General features: G+C 37.2%; 1 protein-coding gene across 1 annotated transcript in view; it reads right to left on the bottom strand.

Annotated features, from left to right (window-relative positions):
• Positions 1 to 204: 204 nt before the first annotated feature.
• Positions 205 to 15,364, bottom strand: part of LOC308337882 (ankyrin repeat domain-containing protein 26-like) — a 35,141-nt gene continuing 19,981 nt past the window's right edge. The window contains exons 6-8 of the mRNA XM_080831427.1: positions 14,005 to 14,236; positions 1,530 to 1,575; positions 205 to 450 (exon numbers count right to left, since the gene is read on the bottom strand). Coding sequence (XP_080687553.1) covers positions 311 to 450; positions 1,530 to 1,575; positions 14,005 to 14,236 — 418 coding nt within the window. The 3' untranslated portion in view covers positions 205 to 310. The remainder of the gene's footprint in view (positions 451 to 1,529; positions 1,576 to 14,004; positions 14,237 to 15,364) is intronic.

Here is a 15,364-nt window from a genome sequence, read left to right as displayed (position 1 = left end):
CCAAAAAGTTATCAATTAACATGACTGAAGTATTCATGAAAACTTGGGTTGGTTGGGTGCTGTTTAGAAAGCTGGTATTTGGGCAGCCTGGAGCATGTAAAACCCATAATGCTGATTTCCACATAAAAAATCTGCTTAAAAGTTAATTAGCTGCCAAGAAACATAGCTTAAAATATTATATAAACTTTCATTACACACATGATCCAAAAAGATGTTCCTTTAATGAAGATTTTTACATATCATCCATTTAATAGGAAACAATTAAAATGTTATATAAACATCCAGTAAATAATTTTTTGCAATTTATCTTTCAGATGCTATACTTTTTCTTCAGAAACTGTGAGTAATCTCTGTATGATTCCAGTACATCATCATAACTTGTATGTCTTTCAAAAGTAGATTCTAAAGAGGTGGCCCCAATAGATGAGTGTGATTCAAATTCAGCATAAGCTGAAAAGGAAAAAAATTAGTCTTTATCTACAATACTTCATTCTTAACTAAAAGTTAGTAAAAAAACAAAGTTGAAGCCTTATGAGTGTTATGAAGAATGAAAAATATCTAATACAACTACAATATAAAATACAAGATTACTTTTAAATGTATTTTGCTCGTGGTTGCCCACTGAGGTAATTGCTATTGTGGATAAATATCAGAGCTTCTGTTTTTCTCATTACAAGATGATAACAGAGCCCACCCGTGAACAATCATATACGACAGACTGAAAAATCAAACAGGCAACTTTCAGAGTTGAACATAAGAACACACAGAAGGAAAATCCTAGTTTTCTATCAATATTGTCTGCTTTTTGGTGGAGGGTATATGTAAGTTGATACCTGAAGGACAGGGAAGAAGTGTGCCAGGTAGAGGGAAGACGCATATACAAAGAACATACACAGAGAGTGAGGAACAACACTTGTGGAATTGCAAGTAGTCGACGCTGAAGAGGTGCGAGAGCAAAGCAGCAGAGTAGGGTAAATGTTAGTGATAGAGAAAGTTTGAAAAATCTGGCTAGAACCAAACTGATTTGGGTGTTTTTATTCCATGTACGGAGCTTGGAATTTTACCCAAGGGCAAAAGGTAAATCAATGAGAAAATCAATGACTGAAGATTTAAATGTCACCTGTCAAGTGACAGCTATTTGAACTATAATTGCTTAACTAAGTATTACCTAAGACAAGACTGTTTTTTTTTTGGGGGGGGGGCATATCATTAGCAGAAACAAGGATTTGAGAAAGCCCACATATTCAGGTTGACAGTTCCAGAGGGATGGCAGAAGTGAAGGAAGATTACAGCTTGAAATAACAGATAAATAGGCATTTGGAGATTTTTTTTTAAAGTCTGAAACACAATGACTAAATGAGGAATAAGTATATTTCTCATTATGTTTATGTTTTACATTTTTATTAGATATATATTAAAAATTTTTACATAGTACCTATTATCCAAACGATGGAAAGCAATGCCATTTACCATTCATAGTCTATTTCAGAAATCAATGACCATCTTAATTCAGAAATTTGGCAGCATACCTTCCTTTACTCCTCTAGCTATATTTTTTTCCAACTCCTGCTGCATCTGAAATAAGTAAAATATTATTTATAATGTTCAAGTTAAACAAGAGACATTATTGTAGGAATTATATATAGCTTATGAAGTGTGAACTTAAAATAACACTATTATGTCCTCCATGTTGTTGTGCTCCACAAATAAGTGAAACCATATGATAATTGACTCTCAAGAGAAGAAGGGAGTTGAGGGAAATTGGAAGTGGAGATGAACCATGAGAGACTACAGACTCTGAAAAACAATCCGATGGTTTTGAAGGGGCGGGGGGTGGGAGGTTGGGGGACCCAGGTGGTGGGTATTATGGAGGGCACAAATTGCATGGAGCACTGGGTGTGGTGCATAAACAATGAATTCTGTTACACTGAAAAGAAATTAATTTAAAAAATTTCATATAAAACCACTATTAGAGAATAAAACTAAGTTAGGGATTGCTTAAATAGAAAGATAATCACATAAATAAAATAAATCCCTGCTTATTTTAATCTTAGGTAACAGAAGAAATACATGTAATGCTATTTAGATAAATCTGATAAAAAGTACAATTAATATTGGTCTATTAAATATACAAAATTTCTGGAAGAAGAGGAATATGGCAGAGCCATAGGGGACCATAGTTTTGTCCAGTCCCTGGAATTCAGCTAGAGGTTTCAAATCATTCTGAACACCTGTGAACTCAACCTGAGATCTAAGAAAAGAACTGTTATAATTCTACAAATAGAAAAGTGACCACGTCCTGCAAGGTAGGAGGTGTGGCGTGGAGAAATGAATCCAAGATGATATATGGGAAGATAAACTCTTGGTGGGGTGGGGGGCATAAACCGCTTATCAGAAAGTGATATAGCAGTGGCGTGCAAACGGGAACTTTTATAAGTCCAATCTGGTGAGGGACATCCCTGCTTGAAAAGCACTCAGGTGGAGAAGTAGGTCGGAATCCTAGGTAGAACTGCCAGATCTCAGGATCCCCGAGGTCACAGAAAGAATGGGGTGCCTGAGTATGGGAGAGTTCCCAGGTGTTTCAGCAGGGAAGCCAGCTGCAATCAAAGAGCAGAGGAGGGGGCTTTCAGCTCAGTGTTGCCATTAACCACAAACCCCATCCCATTGGGTAACGGCTCTTAGAGCAGGGGCCCAACACACAGAAAATCCAGGGCAAAACCTCCCTCCCTCCCCCTGGAGGAGCGGCATGAATGCATGCCACAGGAGACTGCAAAGTTTGGAAACTCCAAAGGGGGTTGCATGGCTGAAATAAAAATGTTCAAAGGCTGGGCGTATACAAAGTGCATACAGAAACCAGGGAGACAAGAGTGATTGACAGCTTTGCTGTGAGGGCACACTGAAGAGTGGAGGGTGCCCGCTTTCAGCTCTGGGCTGGACACTGGGAGGCTCACATTTTCATTCTAATCCTCTCAAGCACTGCAAAAGCCACAAAGAGGGATCTGGAAGCCCTTACTTAGCCTGGCCCCCTCGCAAGGGCAGTGCAATACCACCAGGGCAAATACCTCTGAGAATCAGCTCAAGCTCAACAGGCCCCTCCTCCAGAAAATCAGCAGCAACTTCCCCCTAGAATCAAGTTTAACCAATCACAGAGAACTGAAAAACTCTAGTGCTGGGGGAAAATACTATATAGGACTCATGGCTCCTTAACCTTTCAAGTTTAATTTTCTTTTTCTTTTTCCATTTCAACCAATTTCTCATTTTATCATCTCAGGTTTTTTAAACTTTTTTAATTTCAATTTTTATAGTTACATTCTATCCTTTCATAGTGCTTAACGTTATTTTCTTCTTTCTTTACAATTTTGGGATGTAGTTCCCTCCAGCAAACAGACCAAAATATACCCAGAATCTAGTGTATTGCTCTGTTCTCAACACCTGTCCGATTATATTCTCTCTCTTTTTACATTTTTCTTTTACTTATTTATTTATTTTGGTTTCTGGTCTCTTCTCATCGGTTTAAGATTATATTTCTCTGGGGTTGTTTTTGTTATTTTAGTATTTTGTTCTCTCATTTTCTATTCTTCTCTAGACAGAATGACTAGATGGAAAAACTCACCTGAAATAAGAGAACAGGAGGTACTACTGACTGGCAGGGACCTAATCAGTATGGATATAAGTAAGATGGCAGAATTAGAGTTTGGAATAACAACTATAAAAATACTAGCTGGGCTTGAACAAAGCACAAAAGACACTGGAGAATCCCTTTCCGCAGAAATAAAAGAACAAAAATATTACCAAGTTGAAATCAAAAGGTTATTAAGGAGATGCAATAAAAAAAAAATGGAGGCTCTACCTCCGGAAACAGTTTGGAGGTTCCTCAAGAAGTTAAAAATATGACCTAGGAATTCTACTGCAAGGTATTTACCCCAAAGATGCAAACATACTGATCTGAAGGGGCACCTGGACACCAATGTTTATAGAAGCAATCTCCACAATAGCCAAACTGTGGAAAGAGCCCAAATGTCCATCAACAGATGAATGGATAAAGAAGATGTGGTGTATATATAAATACAATAGAATATTATGAAGCCATCAAAAAGGATGAACTCTTACCATTTACACTGATGTGGATGGAAACGGAGGGCACTATACTGAGATAAATAAGTCAATCATAGAAAGACAATTATCATATTGTTTCATACATATGGGGAATGTAAGAAACAGTGCATAGAATCATAAGGGAAGGGAGGGAACATTAAATAGAAGAAATCAAAGAGGGAGACAAATCACGAGAGACTCTTAACTATAGGAAAAAAACAGATGTTTGCTGAAGAGGAGGTGGGATGGGGTGGGGTAATTGGGTGATGGGCATGAAGGAGGGCACGTGATGTGTAGAGCACTGGGTATTATATACAACTGATGGTTAACTGAACACTATATCTGAAACTGATATATCATGTATCAGCTAATTGAATAGAAATTTTAAAAATTTCATCACGTACATAATGGGTAATGGTGAAATAAAACACTACTTATCTTTTACAGACTTACTGAGCTGTAATTAACTAATAAATATGAACTATTTCAAATTTTAGAAATTGGAGGCTCTAACTGCTAGGATAAATGACACAGAAAGGAGAAGTAGTGACATAGAAGACAGAATGATGGAGAATAAAGAAGTTGAGAAAAAAGAGAGATAAACAATTATTGGATCACGAGGGGAGAATTCAAGACATAAGTGATACCATAAAGCAAAATAATATTAGAATAACTGGAATCCCAGAAGAGGAGGAAAGGAGGTGTGGCAGAAGGTATATCTGAGAAATTATAGCAGAGAACCTCTGTAATCCAGGGAAGGAAAAGGCATTCAAATCCAAGAGGCAGAGAGAACCCGCTTCAACGTCAATAAGAATAGGCCAACACCTCGACATATAGTAGTGAAGCTTGCAAATTTCAGAGACAAAGAGAAAAATCCAGAAAGCAGCTCAGGACATGCCAGAAAGGACTGGCATGGTACAGTCAGGGTGCTAAACCAGAACAATATGCAGCCAGGAATACTTTATTCAGCAAGGCTGTCATTCAAAATAGAAGGGGAGATAAAGAATTTCCAGGACAAACAGAAACTAAAAAAATTGTGACAACCAAACCAGCCCTGCAAGAAATACTAAAGGGGATCCTTTAAGCAAAGAGAGAGCCCCAAAGTGAGATAGACTAGAAAGGAACCGAGACAATATACAGAAACAATGACATTACAGGTAATACAATGGCACTTGATTCATATCTTTCGATAGTTACCCTGAAAGTCAATGGGCCACATTCTCCAAGCAAAAGACATAGGGTATCATTGGATAAAAAAGCAAGACCCATCAATATGCTATCTGCAAGAGACTCGTTTTAGACCCAAGGACACCTCCAGATTGAAAGTGAGGGGGTGGAAAAACCATTTACCATGCTAATGGACATCAAAAGAAAACCAGGGTGGCAATCCTTCTATCAGACAAATTAGATTTTGAGCCAAAGGCCATCGTAAGAGATTTGGAAAGACACTGTCATAATTAAAGGGTCTCTCCAAAAAGAAGATCTAACAATTGTCAAGGTTTATGCCTCTAACATGGGAGCAGCCAATTACATAAGCCAACTAATAACAAAATTAATGAAACACATCGAGCATGATACAATAAATAGTAGGGGACTTTTACACTTCACTCACTGCAATAGACAGGTCATCTAAGCAGAAGATCAACAAGGACACAAGGGCTTTGAATGACACACTGGACCAGATGGACTTCACAGATGTATTCAGAGCACTCTATCCCAAAGCCGCAGAATACATATTCTTCTCCAGGGCACATGGAACTTTCTCCAGAAGAGATCACATACTGGGTCACAAATCAGGTCTCAACCGGTACCAAAAGTTTGGGATCATTCCCTCCGTATTTCCAGACCACAGTCCCTTCAAACTTGAACTCGATCACAAGAGGAAATTTGGGAAGAACTCAAATACACGGAGGCTAAAGAGCATCCGACTAAAGAATGAATGGGCCAACCAGGAAATTAACAAGCAAGTAAAAGAATTCATGGAAACAAAGGAAAATGAAAACACAACCCTTCAAAATCTTTGGGATGCAGCCAAGGCAGTCCCGAAGAGGGAAGTATAGAGCAATACAAGCCTTTCTCAAGAAACAAGAAAGGTCCTAAATACACCACCTAACCTTCCCCCTAAAGGACCTGGAGAAACAACAGCAAAGAAAGCCTAAATCCAGCAGGAGAAGAGAATTAATAATGACCAGAGCAGAAATCAATGAAATAGAAACCGAAAGTACAGTAGAACACAGCAACAAAACTAGGAGCTGGCTCTTTGAAAGAAGGAATAGGATCGATAAACCCCCGGCCAGACTTTGCAAAAAGAAAAGAGAAAGGACCCAAATTAATAAAATCATGAATGAAAGAAGAGAGATCACAACCAACACCAAGGAAACACAAACAATTTTAAGAATGTATAATGAACAGCTATTTGCCAACAAATTAGGCAACCTGGAAGAAATGGTAACAGAAAAACTTGAACAGACCCATAACCAGCAAGGAAACTGAAGCAGTCATCAAAAATCTCCCAACAAAGAAAACTCCAGGGCCAGATGGCTTCCCTGGAGAGTTCGACCAAACATTGAAAAAAGGAATTAACATCTATTCTTCTGAAGCTGTCTCCAAAAATAAAAATGGACGGAAAACTTCCAAACTCTCTCTATGAGGCCAGCATTACCTTGATCCCAAAACCAGACAAAGACTCCACAAAAAGGAGAATTACAGACCAATACTGCTGATGACTACAGATGCAAAAATTCTCACCAAGACACTAGCCAACAGGATCCAACAGTACATTAAAAGGATTATTCACCATGACCACGTGGGATTTATTCCTGGTCTGCAAGGGAGGTTTAACATCTGCAAATCAATCAGTGTGACACAATACGTTAATAAAAGAAAGGACAAGAACCATATGATACTCTCAATAGATGCAGAAAAACCATCTGACAAAGTACAACATCCCTTCTTGATTAACACTCTCCATGGTGGAGGGATAGAGGGAACATACCTCAATATCATAAAAGCCCACAGTGAGTATCATTTTCAATGGGGAAAAACTGAAAGCTTTACCCCCTGGGTCAGGAACACGGCAGGGATAGCTACTCCCACCACTGTTGCTCAACATAGTACTAGAAGTCCTAGCCTCAGCAATCAGACAACAAAAAGATATAAAGGCATCTAAATTAGCAAGAAGTCAAACTCTCACTCTTTGCAGATGATGTGATACTCTACGTGGAAAACCCAAAAGACTCCACCCTAAAATTGTTAGAAGTCCTACAGGAATTCAGCAAAGTGGCAGGATATAAAACCAATGCACAGAAATCAGTTGCATCTGTATACACCAACAATGAGATAGAAGAAAGAGAAATTAAGGAGTCAAACCCATTTACAATTGCATCAAAAACCATTAAGATACCTAGGAATAAACCCAACCAAAGAGGCAAGGGATCAGCACTCTGAAAACTATAGAACACTTATGAGAGAAACTGAGGACGACCCAAAGAAAGGGAAAAACCTTCCATGCTCATGGATTGGAAGAACAAATACAGTTAAAATGTCTATGCTTCCCAGAGCAATCTATACATTCAACACAATCCCTATCAAAATACCATCAACATTTTTTCAGAGCTGGTACAAATAATCCTAAGATTTGTATGGAACCAGGAAAGACCTCAAATAGCCAAAGGAATGTTGAAAAAGAAAACCAAAGCTGGTGGCATCACAATTCCGGACTTCAAGCTCTATGACAAAGCTCTCATCATCAAGACAGTATGGTATTGGCACAAAAACACACACAGAGATCCATGGAACAGAATAGAGAGCCCAGAAATGGACCCTCAACGCTATGGTCAACTAATCTGGGACAAAGCAGGAAAGAATGTCCAATGCAACAAAAGATAGTCATTCCAATAAATGGTGTTGGGAAAACTGGACAGCCACAAGCAAGAAGAATTAAACTGGACCATCTTCTTACACCGCACACAAAAATAAGATTCAAAATGGATATAAGACCTACATGTGAGACAGGAACCCATCAAAATCCTAGAACAGAACACAGGTTGTATTCTCTCTGACTTTGGCCAAAACAACTTCTTGCTAGACACGTCTCCAAAGGCAAGGGAAATAAAGACTTCATCAAGATAAAGAGGTTTTGCATAGCAAAGAAAGCAACTGACAACACTAAAAGATGACCTACAGAATGGAAAATGGTATTTGCAATTGACATATCAGATAAGGGGCTAGTATCCAAAATCTATAAAGAACTTATCAAACTCAACGCCCAAAGAACAAACAATCCAGTCAAGAAATGGGTAGAAGAAATGAACAGACATTTCTCCAAAAAAGACACACAAATGGGCAACAGACGTGAAAAAAATGCTCAACATCACTTGGCATCAGGGAAATAAATACAAAAGCACAATGAGATATCACCTCACACCTGTCAGAATGGCTAAAATGAACCAGTCAGGAAACAACAGATGTTGTCAGGCATGCAGAGAAAGCAGAACCCTCTTACACTGTTGGTGGGAATGTAAGCTGGTGCAGCCACTCTGGAAAACAGTAGGGTGGTTCCTCAAAGAGCTGAAAATAGAGCTACCCAACGACCCAGCAATTGCACTACTATGGATTTACCCCAAAGATAAAAATATATTGATCCAAAGGGGCACCTGAACCGCAACGTTTATTCCAGCAATTTTATTGACTTATTTATTTGAGACAGAATGAGAAATAGAGAGCATGGGTGGGGGAAGAGGCAGAGACGGAGGAAGTAGCAGACTCCCCACTTAGCAGACAGCCTGAAGTGGGGCTCTATCCCAGGACCCAGGAATCATGAGCTAAGCTGAAGGCAGTCACTTAACCAACTAAGCCACCCAGGCAACCCTCAGTACCCTACATTAGACCCCATTTTGGGCATTCAGTGAGAGGATACCTTTCATGAGAAAGGTCTAAGTAAGAAAATTCTAGATGGGAATATTTGTAATATACAGCTGACCCTTGACCAACGTGGGTTTGAATGATGCAGGTCTACTCTACTTACACATGCACTTTTTTTGATACCGTACTTTAGTGTATTTTCTCTTATGTTTTTCTCATTAACATTTTTTTCTCTAGCTTTATTGTGAGAATATAGTATGTAATACATGTAATGTACAAAACCTGTGTTAATGAACTATTAACAGTAGGCTATTAGTAGTTTAGTTTTTTAGATTCCATGCAGAAGTGAAATCATATGGTATATGACTTTCTCTGAGTTATTTCACTTAGCATAATACTAGGTCTATCAATGTTGTCACAAATGGCAAGATCCCATTCTTTTTTATAGCTGAATAAATATTTCATTGTATATGTATCACACATCTTCATTATCTATTCATCTATTGATGGACACTGAGGTTGCTTCCATACTTTGGTTATTGTAAACAATGTTTCAAAAAACATAGGGGTGCATATAACTTTTCAAATTAGTGTTTTCATTTTCTTTGGATAAATACCCAGTAGTGTAATTACTGAATGGTACATGGTACTGCATTTCTATTTTTAATTTTTTGAGGGATCATAACACTTTTTGACAATAACATTATATTCAGGCCTTATAAAATTAATAATCTGACAACATTACTAGGCAGCCTTGTAAAACTAATGACTCAATACCACTTGATGGGAGAAACTTTTGTTGAAGCAATTTTATAATACCATTAATAAATACTATGTAAAATATAAAACACTTTTTTATATGACATGACTTAAGGAATTACCAATGTAATGTTACTATCTTTTCCCCAAAACTTTTCCTAAATATTTACTTCTGTGACCTTTATTTCTAGGCGAGAACTGTGTTTAGATGGTAGAAATAGCTTGACGTCCACTAATAAGGAGAAGGCATTTGCAATTTTATTTATACTTTTCCATTTATCAAAAAATTAGGAGGGTAAGAAAATTATACACAGAAAAGCAATGTGCAATATATCAGCAAATTTTAATTCAAAGAATTATTAACTAGAAGGATTTTCTCATAACTGTTAGTTTTCAAACTATGGCTCATAGAAATCTAAGGTTCCACTGGGACACAGCAGGATTGAGGGACAAGGAAGTCTACAGGTGTAGTCTCATCTCTCTTTTAGCTAAACAGCTCTACTTGTCTCTGTCTTATATAATACAGTTTAATTTAAAAAAAAAAAGTTAATTTCTATTCTTTGGAAAAAAAATATTTCCCCAGAGGTATAAAAGTCACTAACTTAGTCAAAGTCCCTAATTTTACGTAAGAGACAAAAAGGCCTCTGAGAGATTGTAGTTTGCCTGAGGTCAAAAAACCACCTAGTTGCAGGCCAGGAATGTGTTTTAGGTCTTACTGAGCCTAGAGTTTTATGCCAGTTACTTCCTCATATTCAGGAAAAATACATGCATTTTTAACTAGAACTCAGAGAAAATGAATACATAAAACTTTGTCATGTGGCTCAATAAAGTTAAGGCATTAGGCAGAAAACAGCTTTCTAACTAAACTATAAATTTTTATAGTCATGAACAAAAATAAAGGAAGAGAACTTATCTTAACTCCTATTAGTAACAGTCAATATACTCAATTTATAAGCACAATTTTTTTTAACTTGAAGGGACAGGGAACTTGAAGGAGAAAATCGTTAGTTGAACCAAAGAACCTGAACCTGAGGAAATTCTTCCTTGAAAGAATTATTCATTTCCTTCAAATAAAACTTGGTTTATCAAAATCAATCAACAAATGAGTTACCTATGTTGTGAGTTATTTATAGCAAAATTTAAAACACTGAACAGATTTCTCTTTGCCATCTAGCCTCTCCATTAGTTCATATGTACAATAGACACGATTAACTTTAATTATAAATTAAATTCACTCAGAAATTACAGGTAAATCTTCATTTCCATGTGAGAACACTTCTCTACCTTCTTCGTGACAGGAAAGGAGATTTACCTAGTGGGTGAATTTGGGAGAAGGCACTCAGCAGTGCCTATGTGCTTCCAGATCTCTTCTTTGAAAAGCTATGCCTGCCATAGTAACATGAATTGAGGTCTGCTTTCATCTTTGTGGGTTGGGCATCAAACACCTCTTCCTTCCATTTACAACTGTGTGTGGAAGTGCCTAATTTGGAATAAAGCATTAGGAAGTTTGCTGTGGCTACATACCTAAGCCACATCCTCCAATTTGCTAGTATGTATTAAAGTCACTAGGCTTATCTCCAACTGCCTGACTCCTGTGTCCTCAACTCAGAAAAAGAAGAGCAATGTCATCTGCCACCTACTCCACCACAGTTCCAACAAGAAAAATGATCAGACAATACTTAGAAAGGGTTTCTTCTTCCTTGACTTGATACCTAACATTCATTGTTCAAAGCAACATACTTTAAAGAGGGAAAAAGTTGAAAAGAACAATTGCAGAAATAAACTCAGGAAGTCAGACAAAATGAGGAGATAGAGGAATATGTTCCAAATGAAAGAACAATACGACACTTCAGAACAATAACTAAATGAAACAGAGATAAGTGATCTATCTGATAAAGAGTTCAAAGTACTGGTCATAAAAATGCTCAGCAAACTTGGGAGAAGAATGCATGGATTCAGTGAGAACTTCAACAAAGAGAAAATATAAAGAAGAACGAATCAGAGCTGAAAAATACAATAACTAAAATGAGAAATACACAAGAGGGACTCAACAGCAGATTAAAAGCTGCAGACGAACAGATCAGTGATCGACAGGGTAGCAGAAATCATCCAAGACAAAAAACAAAAAGATAAAAGAATTTTTTAAATGAGGACAGGTTAATTAAGGGACCTCCTAGGATCAAGCCCCACACCAGGCCCCATGCTCAGGGAGTCTGCTTCTCCCTCTCTCTGTGGCCCTCCCCTCCCATCTGTGTTCTCTCTCGCTTGCTCTCCAAAATAGATAGAAAGAAAGAAAGAAGAAAGAAAGAAAAGGCCATAACTAGAAATAAGAAAATTATGAAAGAAAGAGTTTTATTGGTAAAAGCAAACATACAATAAAAGTAATAGATCAAGCACTTTTATAAAGCCAGTATGAATGTTAAAAGACAAAAGTAGTAACAACAATTATATCTACAGTAATTAGTTCAGGGATACACAAAATAGAAAGATGTAAACTAAGACATCAAATACATAAAACAAGGTGGGTGGAAAAATGTAGTGTTTTTAAAATGTGTTTAAACTCAAGTAACCATCAACTTAAAATAGACTTCTATATGCATGGGATGTTATATATGAACTTCATTGTGATCACAAAAATCTATAATATACAAAAAAGAAAAAGAAAGGCAACCAAGCATAACACTAAAGAAAGTCCTCAAATTAGAAGGAAAGAGAGCAAGACAATAAGGAAACCAAATAAAAGAACAAGATTGAGGCCTCATTTACCATGAGCCTATGCTACCTTTGTCTACCTTAGTAAAACCATGAATATACTTTCAAAACCATAAACCTATGTACATTGATTGAAATGGATATTTTAATAACAATGATACACAATGGAAACCAGCTGCTACTTAAAGACCATCTTAGTCATCAATCATTCAAGTGATGGCATGGTAGATATACGTGAACTTCATTTGAAAAATTCCAATTGTGGGGCACCTGGGTGGCTCAGTCAGTTAAGGATCTGATCTTGACTTTGGTTGAGGTCATGATCTCAGAATTGTTGAGACTGAGCCCTGCATCAGGCTCTGTACTGAGTATGGAGCCTGCTTACCCTCTGCACCTCACCCCCCACCGCCAGCTTGCACACACTCTCTCTCACCCTCTCTCTCTCTCTAAAAAAAAAGAATCCTATATTTGCTTGATTTAGCGATTTAGAAAATGCTCTACAATTGCTCAGCAAGACATTTTGTAAAAATTGAAATAGAAGTGTTATAAGTTTTAAAAAATGCTCCAAGTAAGATAACAATTAAGGATGTACTCTCAGGTGAGAAAATGACAACAATTACAACTTAAAAAGAAAAATTAATCTCTTTAGCATTACAAGTTTATTTAAATCATAAAAAGGACTTATCATGGATTCTTTTAAATAATAAATATCCATATGTGATTAAGTGTTTGGATTCTTGTTGTTCATTTATACATAGGGGTGGGAAAAATGGGTAATATCGATCTTTAAAATTGTTATGAACCATTGCCAACCAGGAAATTAGTCAAAACATCTAAGTATAGATTTAATTAGTGAGCAATAATATTTACTTTCTAAAATTGAATTTAGATGTTGGTTTTCAAGAAATTTAAAATGTGTCCATTTTGGGGTACCTGGGTAACTCAGTCAAGTGTCTGACTCTTGTTTTCGGCTCAGGTTCTGATCTTAGGGGTGTGAGACTGGGCCCCATGTAGGGTTCCACACTCAGCAGGAAGTCCGCTTCAGAGTCTCACACTCTTTCCCCCTCTTGTACACTCTCTCTCTAAAATAAATAAAATCTTGAAAAAATAATAAAATATGTCAGTTTTGTTATATTTATCAAATAAAGGTACTAATAGGTATCTCTTGAAAGTAAGAGCTCCAGGAACTAAGAAAAAAAATCAAAATTTCTGTCTAATTTCTTTTTCTTTTTTTTTTTTTAAGATTTTATTTATTTATTTGAGAGAGAGGGAGATCACAAGTAAGCAGAGAGGCAGGCAGAGAGAGAGGAGGAAGCAGGCTCCCTGCTGAGCAGAGAGCCCGATGTGGGGCTCGATCCCAGGACTCTGGGATCATGACCTGAGCTGAAGGCAGAGGCTTTAACCCACTGAGCCACCCAGGTGCCCCTGTCTCATTTCTTTATTAGCACAAATAATTATGACTTTTACTTAGTATGTATTGGTTAGCTAAACAACTCAGAATTTTACCAAATTAAAAACAAAATTATATCAGAAATCTGAAACCCAAGGAAAAAAAGGAAAGATAATATAACTAACCTTGGTCAAGAAAGTCTCGATGTCATTACTTGAACGCCGTGAGTTTGAAGTATGAATCACCACGTCTCCTCTTAGAGCAACATTTCTATTGAATAGTGAACTGTTATGATTAACATTTCTACCATAAGGCAGATCTAGGGCTGGCCTCATATTAATAGTGTCAAGCAAAGTTTGCTTCTGCTGCTTCTCCACCAGAAGTTTGGTACTGGTCTCTGCCAGCCTCTCACTAGTCCTGTTCAGATTACAAAACATAGTGCTTAGTATTTCATTTCTCCCCAGTCAGTCCTAAGTTACTTGCGTTTTTTTAAGTTTCCATAATAGTAAACAGAATGTGCCATTAAATAGTGTTTTAACATGGTAAATGTGACAGAGCAGACCTACTATGTATAATTATAGGTTTAAAACTGTTCTCAAGAAGTACATATATTTCTAGGGTTCCTAACTAACAAGTAATTCAAATTAAGGAGGGAGAGAAATGGCTATCAGTGATGTCCATGGCTTAACAGGTAATACCTGCTGCCTTCTGGAATGGTTGTACTTCAAAGATTCTTGGGGATGCCATGACACATACTTATATTTAGTAAACCAGTTTAGAGCTGCAAAAATAAACCATCCTGGGGGGTCTGGGTGGCTCAGTCAGTTAACCATCTGCCTTCAGCTCAGGTCAGGACCCCAGAGTCCTGGAATTGAGCCCCACACTGGGCTCCCTGCTCAGCGGGAAGCCTGCTTCTCCCTCACCCTCTGCCTGCTGCTCCCCTCTGCTTGTGCTCACTTGCTCTCTCTGTCAAATAGATATGTAAAATCTCTAAAGGAAAATAAAAATAAAAAAGCATCCCTCAAAGACATTTTTCAAGCATTGGCTTTCACCACTCTTGCACACTTCACACATTACCTCAGAGAAATTGGGCATTTGGCACTGAGGAATAATTTAGACGAACAACTGCTAGGGGAGAAGTAGATGGCAGAGTTGTGATCAGAAAGAACTGAAACACCTCCAGAGGCAATTAGGTTATAACACAGATACCAGGGTACTGGAGGTGGAATCTGCCCTTTCCGTCTGGACTTTTTGGGTTAAAGATGCACTCTTCCAAAAATAAACTAACATTAATAAATAAATATTAATAAACTCATTTCTATTTAGGGTAATTCTGACAAATTTATAATAATATGCTGTCTAAATTATAAACCTTCAAACAATTAGTTTAAAGACTAGAAGATCAGATTAACTGAAAATACTCAAGGGAAAAAATAAAATCATTTAAAACCAAAAATGAGAGAAATGCAAACTGTCTTGGACTAACATTTCAACAGTAAGTTCATTTACAAACATCATTTTTCAAAATTATAGTATCTAGTTGGC

Source organism: Martes martes (assembly GCF_963455335.1).
Source record: "Martes martes genome assembly, contig: scaffold_57, whole genome shotgun sequence".
Lineage (NCBI taxonomy): Eukaryota > Metazoa > Chordata > Mammalia > Carnivora > Mustelidae > Martes > Martes martes.
The sequence above is the reverse complement of the archived record's forward strand: the minus strand, read 5'-3'. Positions and strand labels throughout refer to the sequence as shown.